The 26,517-nt window shown below is 43.6% G+C and overlaps 1 protein-coding gene across 6 annotated transcripts in view; it reads right to left on the minus strand.

Moving 5' to 3' along the window:
- Window positions 1-26,517, minus strand: part of LOC127568808 (collagen alpha-1(XII) chain-like) — a 275,536-nt gene that overhangs the window by 127,073 nt on the left and 121,946 nt on the right. For 5 of the 6 annotated variants that reach the window (XM_052012994.1, XM_052012989.1, XM_052012990.1 and 2 more), the window contains 7 exons: window positions 22,620-22,759; window positions 20,895-21,027; window positions 19,315-19,341; window positions 15,417-15,559; window positions 8,228-8,357; window positions 4,185-4,327; window positions 470-599 (listed from right to left, as the gene is read on the minus strand). In XM_052012994.1, coding sequence (XP_051868954.1) covers window positions 470-599; window positions 4,185-4,327; window positions 8,228-8,357; window positions 15,417-15,559; window positions 19,315-19,341; window positions 20,895-21,027; window positions 22,620-22,759 — 846 coding nt within the window. The remainder of the gene's footprint in view (window positions 1-469; window positions 600-4,184; window positions 4,328-8,227; window positions 8,358-15,416; window positions 15,560-19,314; window positions 19,342-20,894; window positions 21,028-22,619; window positions 22,760-26,517) is intronic. The other variant, XM_052012992.1, reaches the window with a different exon arrangement.

Genomic DNA, 26,517 nt, shown 5'->3' on the forward strand with positions numbered 1-26,517 from the left:
ACACAAGAACAGACTCCATTATGTGCTCAGTGCAGAGAGGAAGGCATATTCAGAACAAATGTGAGTAACTGAACAAGCATCCCACACCCCATCCCACCACTACCTGCTGAATGCAACACCTGGTACAGAGTTGATCAGTGCTTCCGATTTGGCAGACAAGGTAAACACAGGGACAGAGTTATCACTGTCTCTCAACAAATTAATTGCTATTAGTTCCTATGGGATGTTAAGCAGAACACCCCACTGCCTTCGGAGAACAGGGTTGGACCTCTAAGAGAGCCATTTCACCACAGAGACACAGGTAGAAAAATCCCACACAACCTTCTGAAGGCAAACTGGCTGATGAGTACCAACTGCCAGCCTTGCAGTAACTCAAGAATGCACAGAGAAGAACTGGTCACTAGGAGAATAAAGTAGCTTTGATTCTTATGGAGAGCAAACTAACCAAGCTTTTAGACTGTGGACTTACATGTTCTCCCACTGCTGGTCCTTGGAGCACCATCACCTTCCCTGAACACAGGGACCACTGTAATATCATAAGGTGTATCAGGAAGCAGGCTCTTGAGGACTGTATTGTGTGTGTTTCCTGGGACTGTAACCTGTCAATGTAAAAACCACAGCAACTCATCATCTGGAAGTTCTATCAGATAGATTATAACAGTACACTGTGAATGTCCTGCCCCGGTTTAACTTGCGTGTTATGGGCCAGATAATCTGCCTTCCGAAGGTAGTCATCCCTTCCAAAGTAAGAATGCCAACATAACAGAGCAAAGTGGAAAGAGGTTTTATGATCTCACAAGATACATCAAGGCGATACATGCACTACTCTTCACACCTGCAGATTGGAGACTGTGAGGAGTTAAGGCTACAGTTAGGTTTAAGGGTCAGTTTATTTACACTTGATCTTATTGAATGGCGGAGCAGGCTCAAGGGAATCAGGGGTTTACTCCTGTTCCTAATTCATTATTCTTCTGACCCCGCCCCCATGGAAAAAGCATTTTGCCCAACTTTCACAGTTCATTAAACGAGGAGCCACTCAGGAAGTGAAGAACTGTTGCAGCAACCCATTCAGTAATTGGAGCAGCAGTTCATTCATTTACATAGCATATTCTGTGTGAGGGGAGTTGATGTGTTATCTGGCCTCTCCTAGATGATTATTGGTGTAAAATGTGGTTAAGGGTTGAAGTGCAGAGAAAGTCGTTTGAGTTATATCAAGAAATTTTAGATTGCAGGGTTCTTGTGAAAAGTGTCTCTTTTAGTGTGTCTGCAAGAAACTGCAGAGAGTTGTGGACACAAGCCAGCACACCATGGAAACCAGCCTCCCCTCCACGGACTCTTGTCTTCACTTTTCACTACCTTGGTAAAGGAGCCAACATAATCAAAGACCCCACCTACCCCGGACATTCTCTCTTCTCCCCTTTCCCATTGGATACGAAAGCCTGAAAGCACGTACCCCCAGGCTCAAGGGCAGCTCCTATCCCGCTGTTAAAAGATGATTGATCCAATAAAATGGACTTTTGACTTCACAATCTACCTCATTAAGACCTTGCACCTTATTGTCCACCTGCACTGCAATTTCTCTGTAGCTGTAATGGTTTACCTTGTACTCCCTCAATGCATAATACCAACGTATATGTGATGATAAACCAACTCCAATTCCCTTATATCCCACATCTCTCTATTAGGGACTCCCTACGTCCACTCAGATGAGGCTGCAAACACTGAGCAGGTATATTCTTCATTGGCCTGTTCCTCCTGCTGGTCTGTCACATGATCCTCAGGCACAAGGTCTCCATACTGCTCTTCCCCTGCCACCGCCTGCTGCCTTCGGGGGGTGTGCTACGATACACAGCACTCAACGGAGAAACCTCTAGCCTGGCACGCACCGCAGTGAGCTCCCAGACTGAAGCAGCCAGCCAAATGTCATCTTCAGACCATTGATACCGCTCAAACTTACACAGCAGTTGTTGGAAATGTGCTCAGCTGCTGTGGTTAGAGAGTGCACTGGTGGGCTGACAAATGGCAGATGGAGTTTAATTCCAATAAATGTGAGGCATTGCATTTTGGTAAGACATACCAGGGCAGGACTTACATTGTAAATGGTAGGGCCCTGGGAGGGCTGTAGTACAGAGAGACTGAAGGATGCAGGTAGATAGTTCACTGAAGGTTGTAGCATTGGTAGGCAATGAAGAAGGCGTTTGGCATGTTTCAGTATCAGAATCAGATTCATTATCACTGACATATGACGTGAAATTTGTTGTTTTGCGGCAGCACTACAGTGCAGAGACATAAAATCTATAAATTACAAAACTAAATAGTGCAAAAAAGGAATAACGAGGTAGTGTTCATGGGTTCATGGACCGTTCAGAAATCTGATGGCGGAGGGGAAGAAGATGTTAGACTTCACCATTCAGTACAGGAGTTGGAACGTCATGTTGCAACTGTACAAGACGTTAGTAAGGCCACTTTTAGAGTACTGTATACAGTTCTGGCCGCACTGCTATAGGAAGGATGTCATTAAACTGGAAAGAGTGCAAAAAGATTTACGAGAATGTTACCGGGACTAGAGGGTTTGAGGTATCAGGAGAGGCTGGATAGGTAAGGACTGGTTTCCCTGGAATGAAGGAGGCTGAGGGGTGACTTTATAAAGGTTTATAAAATCATGAGGGGCATCAATCAGGTGAATAGCCAGAGTCTTTTTCCCAGGGTAGGGGAGTCCAAAACTAAAGGGCATAGGCTTAAAGTAGAGATGGAAAAAGATTTAAAGGGGACCTGAAGGGCAACTTTTCCACACAAAGAGGGCGGTGTATATATGGATCGAGCTGCCAGAAGAAATGGTAGAGGCGGGTACAATTACAACATTTAAAGGACACTTGGACAAGGTACATGGATAGGAAAGGTTTAGAAGGATATGGGCCAAACTCAGGCAAATGGGACTGGCTCAGTAAGGCAACTTGATTGGCTTATTACTGTATAGTTCTATAAATCTATGACTCTCTGACTGGTATTAGCTAGGGAAATCGAGGTTCATCTTCATCCCCAGGGATCTCCTTAGAAAAATAAGAGTTGATCGCATTTTTTCTAAAAATCTGTGAGGGATTGATAGATTAAGACACTGAGAGGCTGCTTCCTCAGGCTGGAGAGCCAAGATCTGCCACACAGACTGAGAATAAGATTCTTCTATTTTACTTGTGTGCATGGGAGCTCGTTGTGTACAACTTGCCTTCAATGTCTTCTGCATTACATTTGTGTTAATTACCTGGGGAAGCTCCTGCTGTCAGTTTAATAGTGATTTCATTCACATATGTAAGGCTGGTAGGGTTGGGGGGAGCAGTGGGTTATTGTTGAATTTCTTGTTGCTTAGTGATTTATCCCTTTGTGTCTATTAGTCAATTATTAGCACAAGCGTCCAATCAAAGGATAAGCTTAAGTCATAAGTAGAAACCTGAACAGTGATTTCTATTCAACTGATATCAGACTTCCTTGCTCCTACCAGTCAACTTAACCCTGAGTTCTAAATTCCGTCCGAAAACTCCTCTGCTTCACCACCTCTTTCTCCTCCTTCAGGGCAGCCCTTAAAAATTAACACTTGCCCAGCTTTTAATCACCTCCACTAAAGCCCCTTAAGCACCTCCACGTCAACAGTTGCTGGATCTCTATTATTTGGAGTTCAGAAGAATGAAGGGTGATCCCATTGAAATATAAGGGACACAACGGGGTGGATGTTCTGATGCTTTCGCCAGTGGGATAGTCTCAAGTAAAGAGGGATAGTTATAAATAGAAAGGGACTGTCATATAAAATTGAGCTGTGTTGGAACTTCTTCTTGCAGAGGGTGGTGAACCTCTAGAATTCTCTAGCCCAGAGGTCTGGGGGTATTTTAAAGAGGAGGTGGATACATCTTTGAAAGAGCAGGGAGTGGAGGGCTGTTGGGAACTGGCACAGAAGAGGAGGTGAGGCCCGGGGCAGATCAGCCATGATCATATTGAATAGTGGGGCAGGCTTGATGTGCCGAGTGGCCTACTCCTGCTTTGTGTTTCTGTGTTCCAGCATACATTCCTGCGAGATACCTTGGGATGTCCCTCCATAAATACGAGCCCCTGTTGTTGGCTCCTGCTGCATCAAATCTCAGGTAACACTGAATTTCATCTGACACTGGCAGTAAAAACAAAGCTGAGAAGCTCACCACTTCTTCATTTCCAGGTCCAGCAGATGGAACGTAATGGATCTTGTAGCGCCGTACGACACCTTCAGCGGGATCCCAGATCACACTCAGCGAGCTCGTCGTTGGGTTGTACACTCTAAGGTTTCGAACTGAAGCAAGCGGCTCTGGAAGAGAATGAGACAGATGGTGTTAAACGCTGCCTCAGTGGTAACTAATGAATGCTCACCTGCTGATCAAAATTAATTACATTTCCCCACCCCTCACCTCACTTCTTGCCCAAGCACCATTTCATCATGTGCACTGTTTTCATTTCCACCTTCAAACGACTGATTATTGAGGCATATGGACTCAACCTGGAGGGGATCAAGTTCCAGTCTGAGGTAAGAGCTGCCCTCAAGGGAAGGGGCACTGCAGTTAGTGCTGTCTCACTGCCCCAGGGACCCATGTTCAATCCTGACTCCATTGCAGAGCTTTCTCTCCTGTGAATGCATGGGCTTCCGTTGGGCGGTCTAGTTTCCTCCCACACCCCAAAGGTTAAATGGCTACTGTTAATTACCCATTAGTGGCAAAAGAATCAAAGGGGAGTTGATGAACAATGAGAGAGAATAAAGCTGTGGGGCTACAGGGAATTAAGGAGAGGGAGATAGGACTGATGGATTACTCTCTGGGAACTGGCATAGGTTGAATGGCTGCCTTCTGTGTTATAGTATGCAAGTAAGGAGGTGAGTTTAGGAAACTACACATAATCTTGCCATCACAAAGACATCAAAAAAAATGTTTAGGCAGGTACATGAATAGGAAAGGTTCAGAGGAATGCGGGTCAAACGTGGGCAAATGGGACTGCCTTAAGGACATCTCGGTCAGCGCGGACAAGTTGGGCTGAAGGGCCTGTTTCTGTGCTGTATTACTCTATGGCTCTCCGATGCAGAGCAAAGGAATCCTTTGCTCCGTAATTGTAAAAATACAGCACAAAAGAAAGACATTTGATCTGTCATCATAGTGAAACCTCTTTAGCAAAGTGTTAAAGGATCAGAATCATTCGCCTGCTCGCTGGAGCACCATTTTCCTTTTTGATTCCTTTCTGAATTTACAACCACCACCATTTCAGGCAATGCATTCTGCATCACAACACACCATTCTCCTTTCTGCTGATGCCTTTCATATTTACCTTAAATCTCCTCCAGTTATCAACCCTTCTGCCAATTTCTAGCTTGCTATTCTACCAAAACCCTTCATGATTTTGAACATTTCTTAATTGCCTGCCCCTTAGCCTCTGCTCCAAAGAAAATAATTCCAATTTCTCTTACCTATGCTGCTTGTAATCAAAAGCATTTTCATTCTTTCATGGGACCTGGTTATTGCTGAGAAGGCCAGCATTTAATACTCATTCCCAATTGCCCTTGTGAAGGTGGTGCTGCCTTTGCTGACTGTTGCAGTAAGTTACAAGATTTTATCCAGTGATAATTAACTCATTTCCAAGACATTAGTGTGTGTGACTTTGAGGCATTTTGTGGGTGGAGGTCTTCCCAAGACACAGATATCCTTGCCTTTGTAGGTGGTAAAGGCCTTGGGCTCGGGTGGTTTGGGAAACTGTTAGTGGAGAGAGTGAATATTTATAATAGAGAACTGGATGACTGCTTTGCCCTGAATGTTTTTGTTAATTCATTTTGTTCTGGGATGTGGGCATCATTGGTGCTGCCGGCATTTATTGTCCATCCTTAATTGCCCAAGGTGCAATTGTTATTGAACAGCAAGTGTTGTTCGAATTACACTCAACCAGGCAAGTGAAGGTTGTTCCATCACATTCATGTACATTCAAGTCAGAAGATCCATCATTCACTGAAGAAAACTTGGGCTGTGGCCAGTAATTCTGTGGCTTGCTCAGTTAGGTTTCTAGTCTCCAGGGTATTGATGGCAGATGATTTGAGGTCACCAAAGGGAGGTGATTGCATTATCTCTTGTTGGAGATTATCATTGCCTGCCACTTCCATGGCATGAATGCTGTATTCCACCTAGAAGATATGCCTGAATGTTGTCAAGGTCTTGCTGCATACTGGGATTGCCTGCTTCACTCTCTATGGAGCTAAAGTGGAAATAACTATTTTGCCATCTTCAGCAAACATTTTCAGTTCTGGTTCCATGATGAAGCAAACAGTTTAAGATGGGTGGGCTTTGGAGATTGCCTTAGAGAGAGCTCTTGCGGCTTTGCCCTGGAGCTAAGATGGTTGGTCATCAACAATTAGATCCATTTTTCTTTTCAGGACGTATGGCTCTAACCAATGGAGAGTTTTGATTCCCATTAAGTTTGCTAAAGCTCCTTAAAACTACCTGCAGGCAACCAGGGTAAGCACTCAAGCAGAAATAAAAAAATTCAATAGCACTACTAAAAAGTGTTCTTCCCAATGTCCTGACCAATATTTTTCTCCCTAAATTGAAAGAATTTACTGGTTATTTATCACAAACGTTTGCAGGAGCTTTTATCTGAAAGCTGGCTGCTGTGGTTCCTCATTTGAAACAGTGAATCGGTACCTATTACTTTAAAAATATTTATTAATTCTAAGCAATCAGACATCTCCCAAGTTGTGAAATCTACTAATTAAATCAAGATTTCTTCTCTTGCATAGAGTAACAATATCACACATTTTGACTTTGTTCGTGATACAATTGAGGAATGTTGTTGTGTTATTTTTTCTGAATGCAACTGTGCAGTAAGTGAGTGATTTCAATAACTTTTCCACAATAATCCCTGGATCCCTTTCTTAATTAATTCACTCTGCCACTGATTTATTCAAAGCACACTGTTTATCTTTTATTTTCTTTCTTGCTCCCAAGCTAATCGTTTTTACATTTTTGAAACAAATTATTTTCCTTTTGTCTCTTTGAAGGAGGTTGAGATGTTTAATCCAAGTTACCCATTGTTTGTACTACGGTTTTCTACCCATTTGGAACCATATTTCAACAGTGCAGTTGAGGTTCAAGCAGAGGAAAAGGAATTGCATTCTGCCAACCCACACTGAATTTAAAGTTAAAACAGACAATGTTGGAAACACTCAGCAGGTCAGACAGTATCTACGGAGAGAGAAACAGGCTGCCATAAAGTTAAGATGCTGAGGTTGCTGTTGGGATAATTGTGGATGCAACCTATCTGCAGAGCAACCCTGACCTCACCTTCTCAGAGATATTTCCTTTATCCTCTCTATCCCTCCCAACACGTTCTCTGTAACTAAAAACTAACTTGTTTTCTCTTTCCTGGTTCCAACAAAGAGTTTCCTGCTAATTCTGCTTCTCTCTCCACAGATGTTGTTTGACCTGCTAAGTGTTCCAGTATTTTCTGTGCATACTTCAGATTTCCTGTATCTGCAATTTTTTGACTTTCAAACACTGAATCCAGATTAAAGAGGTGAAAAGACCATCCTCAGATTGAGATGCCACCTCATTTAGAATGAAACTGTTCAAAAAACGAGGGTATTGACTGAGAGGGAGGGGGACCAAGTGGTTTATGAAAGAAGATGAATTTTGATTGTAAAGCTGAAGTTTTGATTTTAGGTTAATTCATGAAACATGTCTTGTTCAGGTTCAGCTTGGACGTTTGATTTGGAGCACATTCTATTGTATCCCTTGTTTGAAGCCTGAACCAAATCCAATGGGTTGCATTAATATTGGGTTAAAGGTAAATTGGTTTATTATTGTCATATGTACAGAGTTACAGTGAAAAACTTTGTTTTGCATACCATCCATACAGATCATTTCATCACGTCAGTGCGTCGAGGTAGTACAAGGGAAAACAATAACAGAATGCAGAATAAAGTGTTGCAGTTACAGAGAAAGTGCACTGCAGGCAGACAATAAGGTGCAAGGTCATAACGAGGTAGATTGTGAGGTTAAGTGTCCAGAAAAGGAGCGCCAAGCCTGACAGAGAGGTAGAGCAGGACTGATAGCCTGATCGGCTTCCTTGTGTTCTTAGCCCTCTACCAAATACAACAGAAGCCAGTAATGTCTCCTGGAAAATAATGCTCCGCAATCCTTACACAGTTAACAAATGAGGAGAGGGATATTACACCTACTTGTTCGGCCATTGCCAGTAATCTGTCCCCCATCTCCAGCCCTGGAGACAGACACAACTCTAATTGAGTATGGGGTATCTGGTTCCAACTTCTGCAACACAACGCTGTTCTGTCTTGCACCTACTGTGACCTTGAAGAGAAAAAGAGAGTTTGTCAAATATTAGGTGGACAGAACCAAAGAAAGATCTGCATTTCCAAAGCATATTTGCTTTCCATAACAATGAACCAAAGACCTTTACAGCCAATAAGGAGCCTTGGCACTAATGAGCTGTCAGGAACACTGTAAGCTCACACAAGCAGCAATGTAATAAAAACAAAGTTTAATTATCACCTCCCAGTTTGTCACATCATTCCCACTTTCACACACCCCCACCCACCTACCCCCTCTCTCCTGGATTCACCAATCCCTCACCAGTTTGTGGTCCTCCCCCTCCCCCCACCCTTTTATTCTGGCTTCTGCCCTCTTCCTTTCCAGTACTGATGAAGGGTCTCGACCTGAAACATCGACTGTTCATTTCCCTCCATAGATGCTGCCTGACCTGCTGAGTTCCTCCTGCATTTTGTGTGTGTTGGTCCAGATTTCCAGCATCTGTGAGAAGCTGTGAGGTGATAATTCAACTGATTATGTTTTTATCACGTTGCTGTTTGTGTGAGCTTACAAAGTGAGCTTACTGTGTCTGTCATCAGTTTAATTAAGTTGAGTGTCGGCCAGAACGCAAGAGATGATCGCCTGCTCTTCTGCAGTGGACAGCAAGGATCAGATCAGATTTCTTTATTAATCACATGTACATCGAAACACAGAGTAAAATGCATCTTTTTGCGTGGAGTGTTCTGGTGTCGCCACGCTTCCGGCGCCAACGTAGCATGCCCACAACTTCCTAACCCGTACGTCTTTGGAATGTGGGAGGAAACCGGAGCACCCGGAGGAAACCCACGCAGACACGGGGAGAACTTACAAACTCCTTACAGACAGCGGCCGGAATTGAACCCGGGTTGCTAGTGCTGTAAAGCGTGATGCTAACCGCTACACTACTGTGCCTGCCCTGGACGCTGTCTCTCCATATATATCAATACAGCTTCCCACCATAGCAAAGATGGGCACCGACTGGGGACTGCCATGTATGGTTCAGTGTTCCCACTCTCTCCTGATACAGAAGGTTCTAAATTCTAGGCCGACACCAAAGCCTTGAGCACAAAACCCAGGCTGACGTTCCCAGTGGAGTTTTAAGGGAGCGTAGCACTGTTGAAATATCATTTTACAGATGAGGTAAACTATGAAATGGATGTTAAAGAACGTACTCCTCAATCTTATTAATTATCCCTCAGACAACATAACAGGTCAAATTATTTATCTCACTGCATTTTGTGGGATCATCCCATGCACAAAATGGTGTCATATTTCCTACACTACAACAGTAACTGCTCATCAGACATACATCTTTGTTTCTAAGTCGGTTTGGAACTGCCTGCAGATCCTCTCTTTTTGGATGCTGAAAATGAAACATGCTCCAAATCAAGTAGAATGCAATCTTGGTGCAGAGTATAATTCTCACAGTCCAAAGTACAACCTCAAAACAGCTTTATACTATGTACAAGCGCCATTTTGTAGAAATGGGATGGGTAATTTGATGCTAATTCAATACAGCTATGATAGCAGTAACCTCAGCAGCTGTGAAGAATCTGGGAAATTGTGAGGTTGTGAAAGGCACGTTGTAAACAGAGGAGCTCTTTGAATGCTGCCGAGCCTCATTACTCCAGTGTGGTAGAGACAGGACTTATGTTCATGAGTTCTGTATATCCTCCACCGCCCAACATCAACACCACTGCCAACGTGAGTGGAGGCCAGTGTGAGGATTGTGTTTTCACTACAGGCAGCCTTTTTGTGGCTTTTTGGAGTTGGAATTGGTTTATTATTGTCACATGTACCTCGGTACAGTGAAAAGCTTGTCTTGCATACCGTTCATGCAGATCATTTCACCACATCAGTGCATCGAGGTAGTACAAGGGAAAACAATAACAGAATGCAGAATAAAGTGTTACAGTTACAGAGAAAGTGCAGTGCAGGCAGACAACAAGGTGCCAAGGTCATAATGAGGTAGATTGTGAGGTCAAGAGTCCATCTTATCGTACTAGGGGACCGTTCAATAGTCTTATAACAATGGGGTAGAAACTGTCCTTGGTCCTCTATATTCATACAGAGGGCAGGCACGGTAGTGTTGCGGTTAGCGTAACACTATTACAGTGCCAGCAACCTGGGTTCAATTCCCACCGCTGTCTGTAAGGAGTTTTGTACGTTCTCCTCGTGTCTGCGGGTTTCCTCCGGGTGCTCCGGTTTCCTCCCACGTAGGGGTTAGGAAGTTGTGGGCGTGCTACATTGGTGCCAGAAGCGTGGCGACACTTGCGGGCTGCCCCCAGAACACTCTACGCAAAAGATGCATTTCACTGTGTGTTTCGATGTACATGTGACTAATAAAGAGATCTTATCTTAACTATCTCTGGGCCTGGTACAAGCAGCTGTTCCCTTTTCTTATAAAAAGAAGCTGATGACGGCAGCCCCTTGCAATGTAAATGCAGAGATGAGCAGCATTCCACAACAGGCAGCTCCCCATTGACTGGAGGAACACTGACCACATATGATGCCAGCCTCAGAGGTGGCCTTGGGCTCTCCAGATCCATCAAAACCACTGGTGAAGCTTGGTAATGAAAGCAGAAAATGCTGGAAAAGCTCATCAAGTCAGGTAGAGGGAATCCAGCGTTCTTTGCTTTATCTCAGATTCCCAACATCTGCAATATTTTGCTTTTGTATGCTTTTAATATTTCAGATCAAAGAGTGTTGTGTGACTCCCCCCCACCGTTTCAATTAATATTAATGTTATAAATTAATTTTTGTGAATTTAATGCGTTTGATATTTACTTTTAGATACTTTTAATTACTTAGATGGAGTTAACACTATTTCTAAATGTCTCTAATCATCAGAAACTTTGGGAGACACTGGTAAAGGCCTTTGACAACACAACCTGTCAGAAGACATCAGGGCAGTCTGTGGGCAGGGCCTCTGCTTGCACCACCTGAACCTGTTCTCTGCTCACAGAACATTCATATTATTCATATTCACCTATGATATCAAAGGAAGCCAGAGAGAAGACACAAGAGACTGCAGATTCTGGAATCTACAACACAAAATAAAATGCTGGAAGAACTCAGTGGGTCAAGCAGCACCTGTGGAGACAAAAGCTGTCTGTACACCTTTCAGGTCAAGACCCTACACAGAAGAAAACCATTTGCACCATCAAGTCTCTGAGGGCATTCCCACCAGTCCCATGCCTCACATTTCCCTGTTGCCTGTTCTCTCTCACATGCCCATCAACCCCCTGATTTTCCTGTCATCCAACTACACTGGAGGCAATTCACAGAAACCAACCTTGGGAGGAAATCAGAACACGCAGAGGAAAGCCACAGGGTAAATCCAGGCAGAAACCTACGCAAATTCCAGAGGAGGTTCACAAGAATGATCCCAGGAACAAAAAGCTTAATGTATGAGGAGCGTTTGATGTCTCTGGGTCTGTACTCGATGAAGGTCAGAAGAATGAGGTGGGATCTCATTGAAACCTACCAGATACTGAAAGGCCTGGACAGAGTGGACGTGGAGAGGATGTTTCCATCAGTGGGAGAGTCCAGAATCTGAGGGCACAGCCTCAGAATAAAGGGACGTCCTTTTAGAACTGAGTTGAGGAGGAATTTCTTCAGCCAGAGGGTGGTGAATCTGTTGAAATTGTTGCCACAGAGGGCTGTGGAGGCCAAGTCATTGGGTGTATGTAAGGCAGAGATTGTTAGGCTTTTGATTTCTAAGGGGGTTAAGGGTTATGGGGAGTAGGAGGGTTGGAAAAAAAACCAGCCATGATTCAATGGCGGAGCAGACGATGGGCCAAAAGGTCTAATTCTGCTCTGATATCTCATTATCTAAATGCTTGCAGAACAGCTGCAGTCTTATAGTCTTTGAGAGTCGTTGGCCACAGAGTTAGGAATGACGGCAGACAGCCCATGGTAGGTAAATGTGAGGTAAAGACTGGGTTGAGGACTCTGCAGCCCTGCATTAACAGTTGAATTATTTATATTCTTAATTTCTCAGTTCTGAGGACAGGTTATCGACCTGAAGCGCAAACTCTCTTTTCTCTCTCTCGATAGATGTTGCTTGACACACTGAGTACCTCCAGCGTTCTTTGCTTTATCTCAATTTCCAGCATCTGCAATATTTTGCTTTTGCATGCTTTTAATTGTGGTATTGGTATTGGTTTACTATTGTCACTTGTACAGGGGTACAGTGAAAAATTTGTCTTGCATACCGTTCATACAGACCAATTCATTATACAGTGCAGATACATTGGGTTAGTACAAAGTCCATTGACGTAGTAGGGGTAAAAACAATAACAGTACAGAGTAAAGTGTCACAGCTACAGGGAAGTGCAGTGTAGGTAGACAATAAGGTGCAAGGTCAGAACAAGGAAGATTGTGAGGTCAAGAGTCCATCTTATGGTATAAGGGAACTGTTCAATAGTCTTATCACAGTGGGATATTGTAGGTGTAGATTAAAATGTTACTTCTTTGTCGTAAATGCTTTGAATATGCTTCACGTTAAGAAGTAACAAAGCTTTCACCAATAGCAGCAGAATTTAATAAAATTACATCCTAAATATTTTGAAGCAATAGGTTTCCTGATGGCTGCTCAGAAAAGCATTAATCATTTTTATGGCACTTGAAGATCACAAAAATCTTTAAACAAGACTTTTGGATGGCTTTGTTTAAGACAAAGCAAAAGTCTGCTTCTGATAAAGGGTATGGTGTAATGCAACAATACCCAGGACAATGGATCAATGAAGGTTAACAAAAACTTCTCTATTCATCTTGACAGATTAGGCACTGGTTAAAGTAACTTGCCAAAAGGGTCAGCCACAGCACAAGAACAATCATTTAATTTAATGAAAAACATTTTATTGGCAGGCAGCAAATAGTAACTGGTGTTTTGTATTCTTGCAGTGTGACCTTACTTAAACTGCAACCAAGAATTGGTCACTTTTTAAATATTGGTGTCCCAGCACAGATGAACTTTTACAATGAATATTTCAGCCTGTTTGTTTGAACCCAATGAAGGTATCTGCTGATAGTGTGTGCGAAAAGTACCGAGATCCAGGATCGGAGTTGTTTGCAATAAGTCATGCGATGAATGCAAGTGCCCATGGGGAGCAGGGAGCTTGCTCTCCCATCTGGGGGCTCGCCTGGGTCCACTGTAGACCAACTGACAGAAGTGGAATGTTAGTGTTGATTAACAGCGCCATTATTTTTCTGACTTGACTATCAGAAAAGTTAGTCGGCAGAAATTCAGGAACAAGAACAGAAAATGCTAGAAACATTCGGGAGGACAAGCAGTGTCAGTGGGAGGAACAGTTAACGTTCAGGTCAAAGACCCTTCATCAGAACTGAGAAAGAAACAAAAATATGTTTTTCAGGTGGGGAACATACTCGTACAGACAAGGTGGGGAAAGGTAGCATTCTACCTATCACTCCCCAACGTTCTCCCCTACTTGGATGAGGGGAGATCACATTGAAACCCACCAAATATTGAAAGATCTGGATAAAGTAGACACGGAGAGCATGTTTCCAGTAGTGGGAGAGTTTAGAACCAGAGGGCACAGCCTCAGAATAAAAGGATGTTCCTTAAAAGTGACATGAGGAGGAATTTCTTCAGCCAGAGGGTGGCACAGACGGCTGTGGAGGCAAGTCACTGGGTATATTTAAAGAAGAGGTTGATAGGTTCTTGATTAGTAAGGGCGTCAAGGGTTAAGGGAAGAAGGCAAGAGAATGGGTTGAGAAGGGAAAATAAATCAGCCATTATCGAATCGTGGACCAAACTTGATGGGCTGAATGGCCTAATTCTGCTCCTATGTCTTATGGTCTTACTTTTTTTTGTTATGTCAGTAGGCAGACCAGTAGGCCTTTTCCATCAGATGATTCTGAGCATTTATATGTGTAATCAGCACAGGACAGAGACGGGAACTACAGCATATTTTTTATTAAATAATACCAGAAACTGATGGCAACCTCAGGCAGCCTCTGCGAAGAGAGAACCAGAGTTACTAACCTTTGCACAGAATGATGCTGATGACAGGCCATTAATGTTAACTCTCGTTTCTCCTTCCACAGATGTGGCCTGACCTGTTGACTATTTTTTGTGTCTCCTTATTTAATTTCAGATTTCCAGCATCTGGAGACTTTTGATTTTGGATGGCAGTGATTTATTATTGGGGGGGGGGGGGGGCAGTGGTGGAGACAACTAGTTATTTTACATCCTCTTTTTTTACATATTTTTTTTCCCCTGTATAAATTAAAAGAGGTGGCTGGAAAAATAGCTTGTCAGAAACGACTCTCATGTAACATGCTTATAGCAACCCTTTCTGTTTTGATAACTGAGACCAGAACATCTGTTAAAATAGAGAAACCTGATGCAGATGTGTTAAGTATCTACTTAACAATAGTGCCAATAAATTCTGCCTTGAATATTTTTGAGTAACTACACTGAAACCTTACATTTGCAGACTGTTTAAAAAAAAAGTCACTCCAGCATTTCACAATGAGGTCCATACTGAAGATCGGGTTAAAATTTCTTAACAGTGGTAAGCATTTTTTTTAAGTTAAAGCAGCTGCAGATAGTTTTGAGAGTAAAAATATTTCCATGAGTATAACATGCTCACCTCTATTCACACATGCACTCACGCCCTGTGGGGATATTTGCATGAAGGGGGATATCAAACTCCAAGCTTTAACAGTTTGTTGCCAAAGCCCATTTCAGATCAGACTATCTCCATCCAGCTGGATTCTACCACAGTGCTTCATTCACTCCCCCAACAGCCACTTTGTGTTTTGTTGAATTAAAAAACTATTATTAAAAGAAACCTATCAACAATTTGCAAACTAAAAGCACAATATATACAGAAGAAATAACGTCAAAATCTATTGTCCATCAAGTTTGCTCTGTCATTGTGTCATTGCAGAGCAATATTTGATACCAATTTTTCTGCCAGTTCTGGTTTCTGAGGAATTGATCCTGATAGAGAAACCCGATACAGCTGCAGGCATGCAGACTAAACACAGCAATGCAAGATAACATGTGGCCTTCAAAGTAATTTGGATTACCGTTTCTTCAACGGGGTCCCCAGTCATAGGTGCATAAATGACCCTGTATCCTCGAACTCGACCACTGGCAGGATCCCATTTTACAGTCAGGCTGTGCGATGTGGCATTGTACACTTGAAGGTTGCGAGGAGGGGTCAGGGTAGCTGAAGAATAAATAACATCATCAGCAAAAGCCATTTCCTTCCCCCCAAGGCAGAGAGAGAAAGAAAGATTCTATTTCCATTTAACTTTTCTTATTTGTTCATTTTTCTGGATCTGGACATCAGCGGCAAAGCCAGCATTTATTTCCCATCACTAATTGTACTTCATGAACCTGCTGCTGGCAAAAGAGATCCGGAATTTAGACCCAGTGACATTGAAGTTCTGGCAATATATTTCCAAGTCAAGATGGTGTGTGATTTGGAGGGAGGTAGTTGTCCCCCTGCCTCCTTGTTGGCAGTAGAGGCCCTGGCTTTGGGAGGACACTCCAAGCTGCTAATGAAATACTTCTAAAATGTTGTGAAGTGAAAATATGGCAGCTAAGTTAGGCCTTGCATGATCCCAAAAACAGCAAAGAATAACCTAATAACCGGTTTTCTTTGTGACTTCATTTGAGGATAAATATCAGCCAGGACACTGGAGAGACCTCATTTGATTGTCTTCAGACTGATCCATGTGACGTTTTATGCCTCCCTGAGAGAGCGTCAGGACGTTGACAGTGCAGAGCTCCCTCATTCCAGTGCACTGCTAATGTCAGCCTGGATTAGGAGTTCAGCAATGAAAATTTCCAACCATTGTCATTCATTGCCAATTCTGTCTCAAGCTCAGCCTCATCAGCAGTTTCTCTGTTGTGCCATCATGGCATTTCAGCCGCCTCTGTGGCACCTCTTTAATAGTCTGAAGCTGAATTCTGTGCCAAACTAGAAGGGTTTATTAAGCAATGGAATCTTGAGCATTGGCAACAGGGCCCCAGCCAGCACAGTTCATTTAATATCAGCCTTTATAAGCCAACAGATGGAGGTCCCTGGCTACATCTGAACCTACCAAATCATTCCCTTCTCTAGAGTCTGCTGGTTTACAAATTTTTTTTCAGCAATAAAAATTATTGGGAATATTTGAGAGATTTGAATATTCAAACTCATGGAGGATGACGATAGATAGTTATTTTTGATCCTGGAAGAACAATGTGATACATTCACCTCAATAACAGAAGAGTAAAGATCATTTGATCTATCAACACCATTCTGTCATGTTGTTGGAATATTTGGTGCATAAATACCTAAAAGAGAAAGGGATGTAGGAGCAAATGCATAGAGGATGGAAATTGGGACTACTTGCAAAGCTCTTTAGAAGAGCTGATTAAAGGGATAATGGGCCAAATGATGCTCCAAATGCCCATGACTTTATTCCTTCTCATTGGCAGTTTCACCATGTACTGCACAGTTATAAGAAGAAAAGGTTGCAAGTGCTTTGGTGCAAAGGTAGAACCTCCATTTCGAGATAGGCTTTTTTTTTTATCAAAGTCCTGCCTTACGAGCCTGATTGAATTTTATGAGGATGTGACTAAGCACATCGATGAAGGGAGAGCAGTAGATGTAGTGTATATGGATTTCAGCAAGGTGTTTGATAAATTTTTAAATTTTTAACTTTTACTTACAGCGTGGTAACAGGCCCTTCTGGCCCAACGAGTCCACGCCGCCCATTTTAAACCCAAATTAACCTACCCATACGTCTTTGGAATGTGGGAGGAAACCAGAGCACCTGGAGGAAACTCGCGCAGACACGGGAGAATGTACAAACTCCTTACAGACAGCGACGGGAATCGAACCCCGATCGCTGGCGCTGTAATAGTGTTGCGCTAACTGCTACACTACCGTGCCACCCCATTCAAGGTACCCCATGCAAGGCTTATGGAGAAGGTGAGGAGACATGGGATCCAAGGGGACATTGCAGTGTGGATCCAGAACTGGCTGGCCCACAGAAGGCAAAGAGTGGTTGTTGAAGGGTCGTATTCTGAGTGGAGGTCAGTGACCAGTGGTGTACCTCAGGGATCTGTACTGGGACCCTTACTCTTTGTGATTTTTATAACGACCTGGATGAGGAAGTGGAGGGGTGGGTTAGTAAGTTTGCGGATGACACCAAGGTTGGGGGTGTTGTGGATAGTTTGGAGGGCTGTCAGAGGTTACAGAGGGACATAGATAGGATGCAGAGTTGGGCTGAGAAATGGCAGATGCAGTTCAACCCAGATAAGTGTGAAGTGGTTCATTTTGGTAGGTCAAATATGTTGGCAGAATATAGTATTAATGGTAGGACTCTTGGCAGTGTGGAGGATCAGAAGGATCTTGGGGTCTGAGTCCATAGGACGCTCAAAGCGGTGCGCAGGTTGACTCTGTGGTTAAGAAGGCATATGGTGTATTGTCCTTCATCAATCGGGGAATTAAATTTAGGAGCCGTGAGGTATTGTTGCAGCTATATAGGTCCCTGGTTAGACCCCACCTGGAGTATTGTTCTCATTTCTGGTTGCCTCACTACAGGAAAGATGTGGAAGCCATAGAGAGGGTGCAGAGGAGATTTACAAGGATGCTGCCTGGGATGCAGAGCATGCCTTATGAAAGCAGGTTGAGGGAACTTAGCCTTTTCTCCTTGGAGAAATGGAGGATGAGGGGGGGACCTGATTGAGGTGTGTAAGATGATGAGAGGTATTGATAGGGTAGATAGTCAGAGGCTTCTCCCCAGGGCTGAATTGGTGGCCACAAGAGGATATAGGTTGGTGCTGGGGAGTAGACATAGAGGAGATGTCAGGGGTAAGCTTTTTTACTCAGAGAGTGGTGAGTGCATGGAATGGGCTGCTGGCAACGGTGGTGGAGGCTGATACGATAGGGTCTTTCAAGAGACTGTTAGATAGGTATATGGAGCTGAGTAAAATAGAGGGCTATGGGTAAGCCTAGTAATTTCTAGGGTAGGGACATGTTCGGCACAGCTTTGTGGGCCGAAGGGCCTGAATTGTGCTGTAATCGTTCTATGTTCTAACACTTTCAAGGGATAAAGTTGATCCCCTATCAAGGATCAGAGAAAGTGTAAATCAGCAAGAGGTTTTTGTTGAGGGAGAAATATTGAAAGGATTCACAGACTGTTTAGCAGCTCTTTCCATGGCCTAACTCTCTTAATATCTGCTGATCGAGGGGTTAGTCCTATACAATGGGTCCCACAACTTTTGCTTACTGGATACAAACTTTCTTGTGTATGTCAATGACAATTCTGGTCCCTGCACAGTGACGATGTCTGCAATGGTGTTCATACTCTGCACTTCTAATCCAGAAGCAGTAATGTTACTCCAGTAAAACTCTGATAATCCACTGGCTGACAATTTGGAAATCCTGATGGTTCAACATCTGGCTCACAGATGATCTTTCCTGCACCAACCCCCCCCCCCCCCACCACCCCAAAACTACCAGGGCCTCAGTTCTTGCACTCCCTTGAAACTCACCCTGGCCTCAGTTCCCAAGGTCCACTGAAATCCACCATGGTCCTAGTTCCCAAGTCCACCAGAAACTTACTGGAGCCCCAGATGACAGGCTTACTTGAAACTCAGTGGGGCCACCATTCCTGCACACCCTTAAATCTCACCTCAGCCCCAGTTCCCATGCTTCCCTGAATCCTGACACAGGATATTATCCTATAACACAGTTTAGGATCTAAAACAAGTGAATTTAAAGTATTAATCAGAATAACATCCAATAGTACAACATATCTGCCAGTCTAGCACTGCCAAAGTCCTAAACATGCAGGATTATCAGAATTTTATGCACTGGGGAACTCCTTACAGCAGAATGGATAAACACTGGAATGACAGCTCTCTAAACCACTTTATCTATTAAGTAGGGATTTCCCACAAGGAATACCAGAAGCATAAGCTTACCTGCAGTGGTCGGAACTACTTTGGCCACTGAAAAATTAAAATTAAAAGAATGTACATTAATATCAGGTTTAAATTAGGACAGAAGTTTGGCTGAAACTGATTCCTTCACAGATTCAAAGTCAAGGGGTAATCTTCTGCTGTCCATTGTTTAGTGAAGACAAGGATTTATTCAAAATTCAGACCCCGACAAAGATAGGGCAAAAGCTCGACCAGCAAGTACAAGCTAAAGATTTAGAAGCAGGAATGTAAAGGATCAGATGGAATCAGTTCACACACAGGGTTGGGAGGATGTTGTAAAATGGTGGGAATGTGAGTCGAGGAAGTTTCAAACGAATTTAGTAAACTAAGAAATTGCTGGAAACAGTCAGGGTCAGGCAGCAGCTGCGGAAAGAGAAAGAGTCTTCAGCCAGAAACCTTAACTACGTCTCTCTCCAGAGATGCTGCCTGACCTGCTGAATGTTCAGCATTTTCCATTTTTATTTCAGATTTCCGTAATCTGCAGTTTTTTTTTCTGATATTGAATTCACCGAACTCAATGGTGGAGTTAAATCCAGGAGGCCCTGAGATTTGTTATTGGAGAATGATGATTAAGGGACATGGTGGGCAGCAGATTGAATTGTATCAAAAAGGGAAGGCACAGTAGCACTGCTGGTAGAGCCGCTGCCTCACATTTGAAGGTACCCAGGTTCAATCCTGACCTCCAGTGCTGTCTAAATGGAGTTTGGACATTCACCCTGTGACCATGTGGGCTTCCCCTGCATGGACCATTTCCAGTTTCCTCCCACATCCCAGAGACGTGCAAGTTGGTAGGTTAATTGGCTTTTGTAAATTATCCCTATTGTGCAGATGGATGGTAGAATCTGGGGGAGTTGGGAATGTGGGGAGTATAAAATGGCATTGGAGTAGGATTAGTGCAAATGGGTATTTGATGGGCAGAATCAATTCAGTGAGCCTGATTCTGTGATACTTGACCCAATAACTCTCTGATTCTTAACAGTTCTGATGATCTTCCCTGTTACCTTATCTGCTGCAAAGGTATGATCAAGTATGAATGATAGAGAAATGGAGGGCTACGTGGGAGGGAAGGGTTAGATAGATCTTACAGCAGGATAAAATGTCGGCACAACATCGTGGGCTGAAGGGCCTGTACTGTGCTGTAAAGTTCTATTTTCTTCAAAGTTTACTGACAATAAACATCAATTGCATTTAATTTAATAATCAGAGTGTGTACTATACTGTATATAAGAAAAGGGAGGTTCCAATATTAGGTCAATTTCATTTATAATGCAGGTATCTTATAACACAGGTGTGAACGTTATCCCCAACACCAGCATTATATCAAGGCTATACACTAGTTCCATTTGATTTTGTTGTCCGATATAGACTCAGTTAAAATCACACCTTGGAAACATTAACCCTGACAGTACAACATTCACCATACCCTCAGAAGGACAAATAAATCTACTGTGTATCACAACGTATGTTTTTTATTGGATTTCAGCATTCTTTCAGTGTTTAATGACAATGGGTTGTGGGTTGGGAAGAAAAAGGCTGATGGAATCAACCAACTAAAGACTTACATGTACGCTGGGAACCGAAAAGATCTTCACTTTCCATTTCATCGGGATAAATGGCTGTGATGGATACATCGTAGACAGTGTCAGGATTCAGGCCTTCCAACAACTGGCTGGTATCTTGTCCGTTTAAGATCATCTGGGTAGAATATGCATAAAGCTATGGTCAAAGAGGGTCAGTGCCGGAAATTAGTTTGCATTCTTAAAAACCATTCCTTAAGCAAATTGTTAGACTTGAATTTGATAGCGAGCAGGCCATGGGCTAAGAACACCCGATCCCGACAACTAGCACAAGTTCGATACTGCTTAGGTATAGCTGAACTCTCTGGTACCATTCCTCGATGCTCATGTTGAATATCTCCACAGGAAACTTCATACAAGGCATCAAGTCACATTAGAGTCTTTGCTTTTGCAAAAATAGGTGTTCTGGTTTAGTTGAGTTAATTGATCCCTTACAACCAAGTGTTTGAATTGCTTGTGGAAAGCACATCTCTGATGACTGTGTGTAGCAACACCATGAATGCATTTTAAATGAATCTGCTTAAATTTTCATGGGCAGAAGGACCAAAGGGATGCTTTCTACGCATTCTAATTGTGTCGTGGCCCATCATCTCATCCCCACCCTTCTCCCCTCTCGAGGCATCATGCTTCAATCCGAACAGTAGGCCGACTAGCTTCCCTGGCCTCTCCTTACACCCCAACCCCTTGCAATAGATAAATGGTAGATGCTGATTAACATTTCTCATCATGTTTCACTAGCTTGGTTAAGCCACATTTGGAGTCTTTGTGTGCAGTTCTGACTGCCCCATGATACAGGAAGGATGTGGAGGCTTTGGCAAGGGTGCAGAAGACTTTGCCTGCATTAGAGATTATTAGCTAAAAGAAGTTGGACAAACTTGGGTTGTTTTCTCCGGAGTGGTGGAGGCTGAGGGGAGACCTGATAGAGGTTTATAAAATTATGAGAAGCATAGATAGGGTAGAGAGTCAGAATCTTTTCCCCAGGGTAGAAATGTCAAATACTAGAGGACATGCATTTAAGGTGAGAGGGGGACATTTTAAAGGAAATGTGTGGGGTAAGTTTTTTTACACATGGTAGGTGCCTGGCATGGTGGTGGAAGCAGCGTTTAAGAGGCATTTAGACAGGCATATGAACATGTGGGGAAAGGAGGGATATAGATGATGTGTAGACAAATAGGTTTAGTTTCATTTGTCATCCTGGTCGATACAGACACCATGGGCCAAAGGGCCTGTTCCGGTGCTGCACTGTTCTATGTTCTAATATTGTCTCTAAAGGTATGATACATCAATGGTTTAATAACAAAAGCTATTGGCTTCTCCAAAACCCAGTGAGTTCCAGTGCCCACCAGAAATCCAGCTTGGCATCAGCCAGCTATCAGCTAATCTCAGCGAATAGCAGGTCCAATAAATCAGAGACAGGGGAATTCTCACTCCGAATCCTGTCAGAAATCTATGTATGTGGACTTTGTGGAGGACTCATTCCAATATCCTGGTCACAATTTATGCATTATAATAATAGCTATTCAAGTGGACCACTAAAAGGTATCAGCAAAAGGCAGAAGGGATGACAACTGGGTTAGAACACAGTAACACAAAAGAGAAAGGTCTGTTTCCACACTGGCAGGTCAGTTTGGCAATGATACATTTCACATGCTCTCTTTACAACAGGAAATAAAACCTCAGCTGAGGTCACAAGAGAATGGCTTCTTCTACCTCTTCCTTGCCGGCTCTACCCGATGGGACCCAGGTCAGTCTGTAGAGGGCCACATCTGGTGCTCCGTGACTCCAGTGCACCCGGAACCGTGTCTCCCCGACATCCGTGAAGCGAAGGTTTGATGGTGCTGGGACAACCACTGTGCAAGGAAAAGGAAGAGGCAGGATGAGGCTACACAGAAACACAACGTAACTCACACCCCGGCGCAGAGTCCCATAGAAACGGTGAGCTGGTATGGCAAAATTATAAGGAAGATCTGAGAGAGTTACCTAGTCCAATTAACAGCAATGATATGCATTTACACCATCTCAAAAATGGACTGCAAACTCCTGGACTTCTCCAAGCATCAAGTGAAAGGACTTTCTTTGGTACAGCACCTTTTATGTTTGACCAGGATCTCTCAAAGGCCATTATCTTGGAAGTAGTGTTCCTGATGTAATGCAAGACGTGCATTTTGTGCACTGGAAGCTCCCACTGTTGACAATGTGATAACCTGCTTTAATGACGCTCAGTAAAGGACTGGTATAAGCCAGGACACTGGTAAGCTCTACCCAACCTGTCTCTGAAACAGTCCCATGGAATACTTTTACATCCAGCTGAGATCTTGGGCAGGGCCTCACTTTAACATCCATCTGAGCCAGACTTCCATTAGTGCCACACTCCCTTAACGCTGGCATGGATTTTCTTTGCGCTCAGTTCTCTGGTGTGGAAATCGAACCCATAACCACACTAGACCTGAAAATGCATGGAAGCTTTAAAGAACGTGTATTTGTAACTGACTGGCAGCCACCGCTGGCAGACTGATAGGTGAGCAGTGGGAAGAACGCAGGAGATCCACCAACATGTGTGACTTCTTGTGCTGTCAAAATCAACAAGGGCCCAAACACCAAAGAACACATCCTGCCAAGAACCAAGAACTGAGGTGAGCTTATCAAGTACAGTACGGCAGTCACCACCCTCTGGAAGGAAGACCTCCTCAACCCAGACTCTCTCTATAGTAGGGTTTTTTTTTTATTCCATTCCACAACCTGCGATCTGCCCCAATCCCATGCTTGCAAGAGGCTAAAAAAAAGCCATCCATCATCTGAAAAACAGCAAGGTCTCTGGAGCAGATTAAACTCCTGCTGCAAGTACTGAAATATGGTGAAGTGCTTTTGGTGAAAACTCAAGCTCTTCTCTCCCTCATCTGGGAAGAGGAGAACGTGTCAAAGGATTACTGAGACCAACTTTGAGAAAACCATAATTGGTCACTATTCCTGGAACACAAAGATGGGCCTGAGCAAAGACGATGTGACCAAAAGCTGTTATGGGGCATCTTAATGTAGGAGGGAGTTGGCAGCGAGGTTTAAGATAAAATCGTACAAAACAAGAACAGACTGCAATGGGATGGTTTCGTTATGAGCACCAGGGGGACCTCCTCTGGTTACTGTCTCTAAAATGTAAAAACATTTGATCAAATTGATTTATAATTCCACAACACTGAGCCATCAGGGACCTTTGTAGCAAAGGCTTCACTACACTCTCTCTGCTGGGTTGCAATACATCAGATGCAATTAAATACTGTGTTTCATCTCCTGCTTTGACTCTTTGCAGAGAGTCTGGCAAGTCTTTCGGGGTCTGGTTCCGGTTTCCATCTTACACTTTATTTCCTAGCTGTACTGAAATTATATCACCACACATCTGGATGAATGCCAAAACTGTTAATGGACATCTTGATTATTCTCACAGCCCTTCAGGGATAGACATAATGTCACACACATCATACAGTTACTCTGCAAATCTTTGCTCAGAATATTTTCCATTCTCTGTTGGGAAAATCTACATGTTTGCTTGAGCAGAGAATTATGTTTCCTGAAAATACTTTCATTTCAGCTTCTTTTTGTCAATCAGGTTCAGCACAACTCAAAGTGATGTCTGAACCAGGAAAATGGAATAGTTAGACATTCCAACACCTAATTTAAACCTTATGTGTTTCTTTTGGCGACGAAATGGATTACAGATGTGGTTTGAAATTTGCTCTGCTGCACCGACCTGGGCAGAACATTACCTGCTGAGTCAGGGAAGCCGACTAAGAGAGAGGAACCAGCTCATAGAACCGGTAACCTTCAAAAGGTATGGCATTGAAATCAATTGAAAAGAGAGTTGAGGATAATTTTTTTTTAATCTTTATTTCTGCAGTGCAAACAGGCCAACAATTTTTTTATTGAAAGCTGACCACAGCAAAATTGCTGTGTCTGGAGCTACGAAAAAGACCTTGCGCAATCCTACGCCTTTCCTTTCAAACTCTATCACTGGGTCACTGTGAGGTTAGTGAGGGCAGCGGGGAGGGGGGGGGGGGCATTCAAAATGAGAGGGGACCTCATAGCGACATTTAACATGTTGATAGGAAAGGACAGAGTAGATGTGGCTAGGCTGTTTCCCTTGGTGGGTGAGTCCAGGTCCAGAGGACACAATCTTAGAATTAGAGGGTACAGTTTCAAAACAGAGATGAGGAGAAATTTCTTTAGCCGGAGGGTGGTGAATTTGTGGAACTCCTTGCCACGTACAGCAGTGGAGGTCAGATCAGTGGGGGCGTTCAAGGAGGAGATAGATAGATATCTAAATAGTCAGGATATCAAGGGATATGGGGATAAGGCCAGAAATTCGGATTAGGTTTTTTTTCCTCCCCCATTCCCCATTTCTCATTTCTATTTCCCTTTTCCTTGGAGCAGACTCGATGGGCCGAATGGCCTGCTTCTGCTCCCTCGTCTTGTGATCTTGTGAATGAGAATGTAATTGGCAATTAGTTTATTATTGTCACATGTACCGAGATACAGTGAAAAGCTTTGTTTGCTTGCCATCCAGACAGATCATTCCGTATATAGAGATCAAGGAAAGTGGTACATGTTTGGAAAGTGTGTGTGGGGTGAATCAGTACTGGGGTTAGTGGACAGGGATCGGGGGAAAGATAAGGAGGCAGGGACGGGTGGCTACATGGAATGGGCGATGGATAAGTCAGGGATCGGGAATCAAAAAGGGCAAGGATCGGTCAGGGATCGGTAGTCACAGTAGGTCACGGTTGAGTCATCAAAGGGAGGGTGGGAATCAGTAGGGAACTTGATGCTGCATGATGGTAGTTAGAGGGGATCAGGGTCGGGCAGTCAGAGCAGGTTGGAGATCCATGCCGGTTGCCACTTAGAGATTGGTGGGTGAAAAATCGTGCCATGGATACACTGATAGCCAAGAACGTGGTGGCCACGTGATCAGTGGCCAACGGTTAGGGATCAGCTTATGGTGGAGGGGGGGAGGAGAGATGGGCATCTGGTGGTTAGGTACCGACGACCATCTCATCAAGGAGTGCATTGGAAATCAAAACCAGCCACTGTGTAAACCATTTTCCTTCTCCTGGTTGCTGTAAAGGACATGGAAAGCCATGTCTCTGTTTCCTTCTCCATGACTCGTACAAGACGTCGGTGAGGCTGCATTTGGACTACTGAGTTCACTTTTGGTTGCCCTGCTATAGGAAAGATGCCATTAAGCCAGATAGAGTGCAGAGGAGACTTATGTTGCCGGGACTTGAGGGACTGAGTTATGGAGAGAGGTTGAGCAGGTTGGGACTTTATTCACTGGCATGTCGGAGAATGAGGGGTGATCTTATAGAGGTGTATAAAATCATGAGGGGCACAGATGGGGTGAATATACTCAGTCTTTTTTCCAGGATTGGGAAATCAAGAGGGCATAGTTTTCGGGCGAGGGGGAGAGATTTAATAGGAACCTGAGGGGCAACTTTTTCACCCAGAGGATGATGTGTACATGGAACAAGCTGCCAGAGGAAGTGGTTGAGGCAGGTACATTAACAACATTTAAAAGGTACTTGGACAGGTCCATGGATAGGAAAGGTTTAGAGGGATATGGGCC

Source organism: Pristis pectinata, chromosome 3, assembly GCF_009764475.1.
Source record: "Pristis pectinata isolate sPriPec2 chromosome 3, sPriPec2.1.pri, whole genome shotgun sequence".
In the NCBI taxonomy this organism is placed as follows: domain Eukaryota; kingdom Metazoa; phylum Chordata; class Chondrichthyes; order Rhinopristiformes; family Pristidae; genus Pristis; species Pristis pectinata.